Source organism: Protomyctophum parallelum, assembly GCF_964188405.1.
Source record: "Protomyctophum parallelum genome assembly, chromosome: 6".
NCBI lineage: Eukaryota > Metazoa > Chordata > Actinopteri > Myctophiformes > Myctophidae > Protomyctophum > Protomyctophum parallelum.
The window spans coordinates 39,303,332-39,314,014 of record NC_139701.1 but is presented as its reverse complement, the minus strand read 5'-3'; the positions used below and the strand labels follow the sequence as shown (position 1 = coordinate 39,314,014).

Sequence of the window (10,683 nt, the reverse complement as noted above, 5' to 3'; positions counted from 1 at the left end):
TAAGCATCTGCTTAATTTCCAAAAAAAACTACACAATTAGAGAATGTAGAAGATTGCTACTTTTGATCCTTTGATTATATAATGCTGATTGTAGCATAGTGGTTAGTGACTGAGCTTTGTTAACATGAGTGCCCGGGATCGTTTCCCACCAATTTCAAAGAATGTTTGTTGCTTCGTGCCAATTTTCACAGAATGTTTGTCCTTTTACCTACCAAACAATACTATTTTCACCTCTAGTCGATTATTTATTCAGCGTTTGAGCCACGGACCACCATTTGAGGCCATCTAGTCTCTCAGACCCATTTGAGCCACTGACCACCATTGTGAGAGTCTATTAATGTGAAATGGTGGTCCGTGGCTCAAACATGTTATCACTTTTGAAGTTACTTGTTGTGTTTAGATATGTAAATACTACTCTTTAAAGCCGTGTTTCGGTAGTCGAGTGGGTACTGTCGACGGTTAGTAAACATTGAGGCCGGGCATAGTTGTTTATAAACCTTCGACACTAACCATTCGGCTACTGAAACACTGTTTTACAGTTTCGTACAAACATCATATATAAACATCATAACAAGTAACTTCAAGTGATAGACGTTTGAACACACAAACAACAACAGCGTTAAGTATTAAATAACATTTAATCACTTACTTGCTCCGAAGACGGACCCGCGATGGTGACGTGGCACGTTCCAAACAAACACTGACCAAACCTACCTCCACGCGTCTCTTCCGTATTTGAGGGCGGCGGCACTTCCTTCCGGTGTGAGGCCACGCCCGCGAGATTTAACCGCGAATCTATTGTAGTCCTCTTACGTTACATCCGGGTCCCTTGGTCCCATCCGCTTCTAATGCAAAATAGCTACATATGAACGCGTGAATCTTTTTTTTTTTTTTTACAATAACGTTATTTGTCAGAAAGGAAGCCATTGAGGGTTAAAATGGGTCTTAATGCTTCCAACTCATATAACTGTCACCAACAACACTTTTAATGATATTACATGAAGCAGACAGCCCTGTGATGAAACCTTTAGCATTACACTGTGGTTAATAGGTTTTTATTCACAATGGAATGTTATTGTACTCTTAATATATCATGGTGTAGCACAGCACAGTAGATTCATATTTCAATCGATCTGGGATGTTAAAATTGTGCAAAACTCTGTTCAATGAATGGCCTCTTCTGCTACATTAAACATTACTAAACATTAAACGTTACTTATACCTGTTATTGAGACTCCTATAGAGCATGTTGACATGGATAGCTTGGTTAGTAGTATCTCTGTTAGTTAATGCAGTTTGATTGATTAAATTAATAGCCTATTTTATTAGACAAAAATGTAGAACAGTAGTGTCATAGAGTGGAAAATGCCATTTGGTTTAATGTCACAGAATGCAGTGCCACGTAGAGCAGCATGATAAATGGTTAACTTTATAGTGTGTTCAAAAATGGCAGATCTGCAAGTTCAGTGTCTTGAATGAGATGTGCTGTGAGTTTGCATATCTGCTATTGTCCAGCATAGGACCGTTGCACAGTGAAGTATAAACAAGGCTTTAGGATTTATAAGTCGTTTTTAGAATATAATAGAATATTCACTCCAGTGAATAGCATTTATCCATTTAGATAACTTTTTGATGTTATTTAATTACTTATTTTTACACAGAAACATAATGTGTGTCTTTACAATAACTGTAATGTAATAATAATACTAATAATGTAATGTAATAATTATTAATTAAATAACCTTATTTTATTCTGAAGGCAACCGGATGTCTTAAATTAGCTAGCTCTCAGACAGGAAGTTCTAAATTAGCTCAAAAGACGGAGCCCTGACGCGCTGAGCTGAGCTGGCCGGAAACGCTAGAGCTCTGTGTATCACTTCTAAATGTGACACCGCGCTTGTGGAAACTCGTGAACACAACTAAGGTTCCGCATAATCATCTCGTGTTCACTGTTCAGAGTAGACTTCACTCACAGTCACAGCGGGTTTAACTTTGGATGTCTAGTAAACACCGACTGGTTGAAGCCACCAATAACGCTTTTTGTGTTTTCCCTCCATATATATGATGCACATTTTGATCTCTAATTGTAGTATGGAGTTGTAGATTGTAATAAGGACGTGGCAGGCAGCAGGGGGCAGCATTATCCTGGATGAGTGAACGTTTTGAATACATGTAATTATAGGTGGACAGATAGGCCTACACATTTTGTTAAAAGGATGAGAAAAAAAAGATCATGCCCTTAGTAAAGAACAGAGGACTGTTTTGTTTTATTCATACTCATAGACATCATGTACTGCATCAGTCAGTGCCACTGCTCTAAATGTTCAACAAGTTACTATTAATGCTAATAGTGGGTTCTCTCACTGCACTGTATTATACAGTCTGCTGTATACAATTTAAATTACCTTTCATGTACCCCTTAATTGTTTGTGAATGATGTGCTTCTGAATATGATTATAGTCTGTGTATCACATGGCAAAATGCACAGCAGGTTAGAATGGTTGCTTGGCCCCATGGTTATGGAAACTTTGGATGTATGACCTGATGATGTTATAGTTGCAAAACGTCTCTTTTATACTTGCACCCTCCCAAATAAAGGCGTTAACTGTCTGAGTCCGCTCCAGTGCCGTTCCTTCTACTATGTAAAAGTTTAATCTGCTAAACAAATTTATATTATATAAAAAGTTTAATCTGCAACAATGTTACACTAATATAGAGGGGGTCTCTAGTTGAGGAGCATAGGGATATTTCGCACTAATGTCTAAAAGCGCCAAATTTTGCCCAGGGCATGCTCTAATGATTTAGCTAGGGCGCCCAAGCTGGCGACCTTTGGGGTCGCCACAGCAGCCAAATCCATATGACAATTAACCTATATAAGACATTTTATAAATTTCATTATGCTTTATTCAGTAGCATATGTGACTTGTCAAACTAGAGGGTTTTCGAAATAAATCCATTCCAAGCATTATTATTTATTATTATTTTATTTTTTCAAGCATTAGTTTTGCACAAAAAACACTCCTTGGGCTAAATTTGGCCATAGCCATCTACTACCTATAGTACTACAGTACTTCATTTCTCTCAGCTAAGAGAGCCTGACATACGTTGAAGACCACGTTATAAGGAAATAATGTCTTTAGATTAAAGATAATACTCAAATATAATTCACACAAAAATGAAATAATGTATGCTATTTAGAATGATAAAGAAATGTTTATTATAATATTTCATCAATTGTTTTTTGGCTTAACCACTTGAACCACAACGCCCACTATTTTGGAGAGAACATTTGACAGAAATACATGCTCACAAATTATGCATCACAACGCATTGTGAGCTTAATTGTAGGTCTGCTATTTCTGTCAAAGAGATTTGGGTAGGAGGAAACAAGATCAGAACTAGTACAGTTGCAACTCGAAGAATAGAGGGTTCATCCATTTGTCTGTTTTAAGTGCCGGCTAAACCAGATAAATATTTATTACCAACTCTAAGTCAATGTTTGGACATCGGTTTCTGGAGCTCACATCAAAACTTCAACCCGAGTGTCGGCTACCAGTATAGTGCCACAAATATATATTTGGGCGCTGCTACACCACCACTACTAAGAACAGAACACAGTGGTCACTGGCCATTGAGTAGACATGAAGACGCCACAAATAAACTCACTGGCAGTGCCAAGGACAAAGCTCAACTGTGAAGCTTATCCACCAACACACCATACACACGCAGACACATGCACAAAATCATCATCTTTGTACAAAACATCTCATTGTGATTTAAAAAGTGTTTGATGGGTATAAGTATTAAAAATAAACCACTTGAACTCAAATTAATTTGATTCAGTGTTTACTATTACAAAGATATTAATATTCAATTATTCAAAATGTATATCCCTTTTTCTGCAATACAAAATGTTTAGTCATAATATACAATACAAGATAATACTGTGTGTGGATTAATAAAGACATTTTCCCTGGTTAATTACAGTTAGGACTGTAAATATACTGTAGGGAAAAAATTGTAGAACCTTATGGACTGAAAATACTCAAGTATTTCACTCTTCATTTTGACTGTACAGTTTGACTGACAGTAGCCTACATACACAGTAACACAGATTAAGGCAAAGTTAGAAACATCAAACAATACAGTACGTTTTACGCATTTAACTGTTTTCAATGGAATGTCAATGCACTGGCATTTTCAAGTGGGCTACTTCAAAAAGGCACATTATGCAGCATTAGTTGGTATAGTACTTTCTTTCCCTAATTCCCTTATTTCACTTTCAATAGTTGCTACACATTCTGATATTTGTTGTACCAACTACCACAAGCTGTGACTGAAATCGCACATCAGAGGCCTTGTGCCTGGAATTATTTGCACAGCACATGTTAAATGCAAATCAACCATTTAAGTGTGACAAATAGAGCTGTGTTTTAGTCAAAGCAGGGGTAGACAGCTGAGAAGGCTGAGTGCTTAAAGGGATTCATTCAAATATGAAACACATTTAACCACTTCAGGCCTAGCACTCCTATTCTGTGGGGGGGGGATTATATGTACTGATGATATCAGGGATCTCAGTATATGGGCATTAAAGGGACAAGGACAGACAGATACAGATCTCCATATTATGTGCATAAAAGGGACACAGGCACGCAGACAGACAGACAGACAGACGGGTATAACTGTGACAATGGGTATAACGGGCACCGTCCTTTTTCCGACAAAATAGCAGATCTACAAGGTTCAAATTTGGGTTCAAAACAGATTGGCCAGACCAGACCCAGTAGAGACTAATGGGGATATGAATCGAAAAATAGTTTTCACACTACTGTTATAAATACCGTAATTGTTACTGGGATATCTGGAGTGTTAACAGCATGATGTTACTGGCCCATAACCATCAACAGGAGACATGGTATCATAACAAAGACAAGATATCAGTGTTTTTCTGTAAAAAGGCTGTGGTATTTCTGTGCGATGGTGAGAGCATGAGAGTGAGGACGTGGCAACAGGGGGAGGCGAGGAGGCCCCAGACACAGTCCTGACACTTCACTCATCAGCTGCTTGTTGACACCTACATCAAATCCTATCAGCAACACACACATTGATAATACTTGGGTTACTTAGGTTGAGCAAAAAGTTAAATCAAATGGTAAACAAAATGCAGTAGCATTAGCCTAGTACCCCTGTGCAAAAAATGTATCCATAATATGTACAGAATATCCATAATATGTACAGAATATGCTTTTTACATGCATATATATCGTGGCTGTCGGGTAGAAACCTCCATATTCAAACTTTTTGCGCGTGTTTTGTTTGAGGGGCGCTAGGCCCTCTTATGCACAGCTTTGTGTGTAGGTGTGATTGTAGCACGGAATGTGATGATTTGATTGGCTGATGTATGATGATGATGATTGACGACAGACTAAATATTGTCTGTAGATATCTGTAAACGGTATGTTTGGGCAAAACATTTGCAGTACATGAACTACATAAATTGTCCTGCTAAGTTAAGTACAGAGAGAACTAGGCTAGACTCTTTTGATTAAGATTTATTTTGTAGGAAACATGAGGACACTTGAAACCCTCACCTTGGTCCTTGGCATAGGTGATTAGCTCTTGTATTTTGAACTGCAATGGGAAATTAGATAATTAGACAACAACAGCAAACAAACCAGTGGACACATATACCCAGGTAACTTGAAACCTACTGTAAAAACAGCACAGAACCTGTACGCGCAGTACCTGTATCGCCCTGGCTTGGGAGAGGTCACCTTTCTCAAATGCCGATATAAGCTGGTTAACTGGCCCACCAATATAGTTGTATGTGCTGAGGGCAGAGAGATGCATATTTGACAATTCAAATAACCTGTGCATTTAAAGATGGAGTGCCACAATTTTTATGAACTGGTGGGCGTTACACATAAAAGCATGATTTTAACAAATACTGTACACTTTTTGGAAAAAGTTCTTCCCCCTTATATTGTAATAATACCTGATGATCATGTTTTATGGTGGAAAACAATGGTGGCACTCCATCTTTAACTGAAAGTATAGGGAATACTACACAGGATGGACAATGCGATACAGGATGTGAAAGAGACAGTATACCGACCTGCCAACTGCTCCATTGGCTCCCATAGGCAGAGATCCTAGCAATTGCTGTGACAATATTGACAAAAACAAAGTTTATCGTAAATGAACGCCCTACTTGATCATACTACAGCGTCACTCAAAAGTAGCAGATCTGCCAGCTCGAAACGCGGCGTGAAGCAACGTGTTTTCAGCTACTTTTGAATTTGAATCCTGAAAAGTAAAGTATTAATGAGTTTTGCACCCAAACTATGCACAAGATAAATGTAAAAATGAACTAGAAACAATGGCGGAATACGAGCTGTGTTATGCCATTGCATGGCAGGCACACAGAATCAATCATATTATTATTACATTATAAGGATGTGGCCGAGAGACTGCTTAGAGAGAGAATACACAGCAAGATATTAAGATATATAAAGAAATACTGACAAGCTAAAAAGAAAATACTGACCTCATCCACACCATAGAGGAGTGACCAGTGGGGCTGACTGGAGCTGACACATAGGCCAAAGTCTACCAGGTCAGTTGAGCTGAACTTTACACCCATGAAGGATGGGATTAGTTTCTCAATGCCCGCCAACACATCTTTGGCTTGTACTGGAGAGAGACAAAAATCACACCTGTGTGAACTGAGTGGTGCAACTCCCCTCTCCCCTCTCCCCCTGCCTCTCTCTCTCTCTCTCTCTCTCTCTCTCTCTCTCTCTCTCTGTAATTAGCAGGCAACAGTGCAACACTATCTCTCTCTCGGTTTCATCCATTTGTTGAGAGGACGTATAGGGCCTTAGTCCTACTCCTCCTCCCAGGCCAAATCACACCTTGGAAAGCATGAGTGTCTATTTCAAACAAAGTGTTTTTTGACTGGGGGGGTCATATTTTGACAGCAGGAATTGCCTGTCATAATTTGACCCCCCAGTATCAGGATGTATTAGGATGATGATATTCATTCATCAGCACACTCCCCACTCCCCACTCACATTTTCAAAATAATGAAAAGATGTTGACTATACTGTTGAATGTCATTAAGTGCTATTGAATAAACAGAACTTAAAATAAATAAAAAATAAATAAACATGCTCTGAAAATGTTAAGTGGTCAGATAGGTGGGCCCTGATCCAGAAAAGTTTGAGAACCACTTAAACCAAAAGCGAAAGTACTCACAGGTTACGCCAGTAACAGCTGGAATGTGATAATAGTAAAAGGGCAGGGACGGGGCAGATGAAGCCACTTCCTGGAGGAACCTCCTCAAAGCATCTGAATTTGGGGTACAGTAGAATGAAAAGACAAAATGATTGATTAATTAAATTAAGAACAAAGAGGGGTTCCACCGCAGCTCTAGCCAGGTTCAGGCTGGTCCGGTGCATCTCATGATGTTTCCACGGGACAGAGACAATATAGCAAAAAAATAATCAAGGCAATGGAACACAGCTTAGACAGTTGGATCCATTTCTGTATTAACAGGGTGCGAGAAATAAGAAAGATATATTACAATAGAGAGACGAAATTGTGGTGCAATGTTCCGATATGAACGGGAGGTACTAAGTCTAAGTAAGTGATCATCACATACCTGCAGTACTGGGTTTAAAGAAGGATGGGGCAATGACTGCTATGCCATCAGCCCCAACTTCTACTGCATGGCGAGCCTGTAAGAAACACAGGGAAAGAACAGTCAACCACAAACACAAAAATAAATTTGTATTTCTGTTTGCCTTTTTGGCTTCAATTCAATTCAAGTCAAGCAAGCATTTTTGCTACACACACAAATGGCACGGGGCAAATATTACAAAGAAATCACTGACACATATTTTTTTCTTTCCAAACAATTTACATAATAGCGGAAATTGTTGATCTACAGTTTTCTACAAGCTTGTAGATCTGCTATTTCTGATATTTTTGTAAAATGTATGGACATTTTTAAAACATGGAAACTATTGACGATTATGACAAAAATAATTGAGATTATCTCAAATAATTGCGATTAGGCAATTATGTAATAATTGTGAAGCTCACTGTGGATCCCCCCCCCCCCCCCCCCCAGACTATGGATGCTGCTGGGGTTCAAGTAGCCTGGCATTTCCAAACTGATCTGATGTGAGATAACTTCGCCGTTCAGTATCCCAATATCGTGTGGAGCATTTCTAGTGATCCCACGTGATCAGTCTGGAAGTGCCAGGTTCACGCAGTTAAAGCATAATAGATGAAGTGACTCACCAATTCTTGGGATTCTTTTAGACTCAGGCAGCCTACATGCACAACCACCTGGTCCATTCTGTACAGACATACATGTAGAATAATTTAAATTATTTTGGAGCCTTTGCTACTTGCATCTGCGTATGATACTGTACATACATAAATATGTGCGATTTTATGATTTTGGAGCCTTTGCTACTTGCATCTGCGTATGATACTGTACATACATAAATATGCACGTCATCAAGTACATAATGTTCACTCACACACACACACACACACACACACACACACACACACACACACACACACACACACACACACACACACACACACACACACACACACACACACAGGCATATCTCTATGCAACCTTCACACATGATCACTTACTTGCCCTTGGCTTTTTGACACCATTCCGCTGTTAGTGACTTCCTCTCCTCGACACTGAGAGACATGCCTTCTCCAGTGGTGCCATTCACTTTGGAGAAGAAAGGAGGCAAACATGCACAGTGTTGTTGTAATATTGTAGTTATATAGACAAAACACAACCATCACATGCTGTATAGGAAAGGTTGGTTTAGCCTTGTTCAACCAACAGCATACACCTATGTGCTCTCTCATTCTACTATCTAGTCATGTAAATATTAATATTTTAGGTTAGACTAAGTGACTGTGTAGGCAGTGAAAAGCATGGAAAACGGAATTCTGCAAACTTACCAAATATACTCTTTACACCTTGTTTCTCAACCAAGTAGTCAATGTAAGGTTCAATCTCTGATAGGTTTATTTCACTGGGGTTTTTTGGCAGATGAGAGAGAACAAAGATATGTTACAAGAGACACACGAGGCGAGGCAGACTGTAATATAACGAGAGATGCCAATTGCCACGTAAGAATAGAAATAGTCCATAGAATGCATGGGCTGACTATACAATTTTAAACAGTGTAAAGGTTAAGCATATGCCATATGCATATAGCATACTCTGTACACAATTATACCAACCCTTCAGGCAGTACTGGAGCAATAGACGACGGACAAGACATACCGGTAACAATGTTTCACAAAATGACTCACCCTTGTGGAGTGAGTGGGGTGAAGGTAGCTGCAACAAGCCCTGTCAGGCTTTTACCAGCAGTAGCCATGGCTGTGGGAAGGTCAGAGATTGTGAGTATTGATGATCTAATTGTATTGTATGTCTTTATATGTCTTGCTGAATTGAATACACAGGACCACAATGGGAATGGAAAGAAGGCTTTTTGTATTGTCCTATTAGCATTATTGAATAACTGTACCTTTTGCAAACTGTTAATAAAGTATTACAATCAATCAAAAGAGATAGAGCTAGGATTTTGAGTGTTTCACTAAATCTCAGCAAATATTACCATGATTGCTGCTTCTGTCTTTATTTTGAATTTTGACCACTGAGTTTTATATTGAGTTACATAGTTCTTACTTCTTGTAAAACTATGTAACCTCATTTAGTAATTATGACACTGAAGCTATACGTACGACTCTAGTATCACTAGTAGTATACCTGTCTGTAACACCATATAACTCTATACTGTTTCTATAGAAAAGTATATGTTACAGACTGTGTACGTTGTTGGAAAAGGTGAACAGTTGTAATTCTACTCTACCTGTACAACGCTTGAGGAAAGGGAGATGCTGGCTCACTCTGTCTCTGTCTCTGGCAGTACTTTGGTTGCTTTCAGCATTCAGTTTGGCTTGTTGACACTGGGCTGATCATATGACACTACCCCATGTCAAGTGACTACGCAATGCTGCGTGGGAAATGTAGTGACAGATGAAAGATTAGAGCAGATAAAACGCCACCCTCTGCAACATCAGTTGGAAAGGCGAACGCTTGTGAAGATCCATACACATATAACCTGATAGACCTAATGTATGATGGATTATGAACTCAATAACGTCTTAGAATAGGTTAATTCTTTCGCGTGACGAACACAAATTGAAGAGATGGACAGGACAGGGGCGGGACTTTAACCAGGCGTTCCTGATTCACGTTAGTGTTGCCATGTCTGCTTATTATAAGCTACGTTGGGCTTGTTTTTCCTGTAAAAGTTGCTTGTAAATATTGGTAGTTTGCAGGAATTTGAGCTTTTTTGGGCTTGTTTCTAAATTGTAAGTGCTTATTTGGGCTTGCTTCCTAATGTTATTTAAACCAGTATTTAATTGTCAAGTTAAATTAAGCCAAATTAATATATGTTTGTCTGTGGAGAGCCAGGGAATGTTTCCACTTTTTGGGCATGTTTTCATTCAGACATATGATTATGAATATATATTTGTCTCCGGACCCTGGTCCAGTGCATTAGCAAGTGAGACTCGCTAACACACTGGACCAGGACTAGCGGACCCCCATGGGCCCCATCTGAAAAC

The 10,683-nt window shown here is 39.0% G+C and overlaps 1 protein-coding gene across 1 annotated transcript; it reads right to left on the bottom strand.

Annotated features, from left to right (window-relative positions):
- Positions 1-3,256: 3,256 nt before the first annotated feature.
- On the bottom strand, positions 3,257-10,049 carry npl (N-acetylneuraminate pyruvate lyase (dihydrodipicolinate synthase)). The gene is made up of 12 exons (XM_083767217.1): positions 9,924-10,049; positions 9,361-9,430; positions 9,004-9,077; positions 8,677-8,764; positions 8,305-8,362; positions 7,661-7,736; positions 7,255-7,347; positions 6,548-6,693; positions 6,116-6,162; positions 5,746-5,830; positions 5,592-5,631; positions 3,257-5,086 (listed from the first exon to the last, which is right to left on the bottom strand). Exons 2-12 carry the CDS (start codon positions 9,426-9,428, stop codon positions 4,938-4,940), a joined length of 924 nt encoding a protein of 307 aa, XP_083623343.1. The 5' UTR covers positions 9,429-9,430; positions 9,924-10,049; the 3' UTR covers positions 3,257-4,937.
- Positions 10,050-10,683: the final 634 nt, after the last annotated feature.

Coding starts and splice junctions, on each gene's coding strand:
- npl (XM_083767217.1), bottom strand. CDS start 9,428: ATGGCTACTGCTGGTAAAAGCCTGACAGGGCTTGTTGCAGCTACCTTC. Junction 9,078..9,360: donor ACCCCACTCACTCCACAAGG/GTGAGTCATTTT, acceptor AAAAAACCCCAG/TGAAATAAACCTATCAGAGA. Junction 5,831..6,115: donor GCCAATGGAGCAGTTGGCAG/GTCGGTATACTG, acceptor CTCTGCCCTCAG/CACATACAACTATATTGGTG.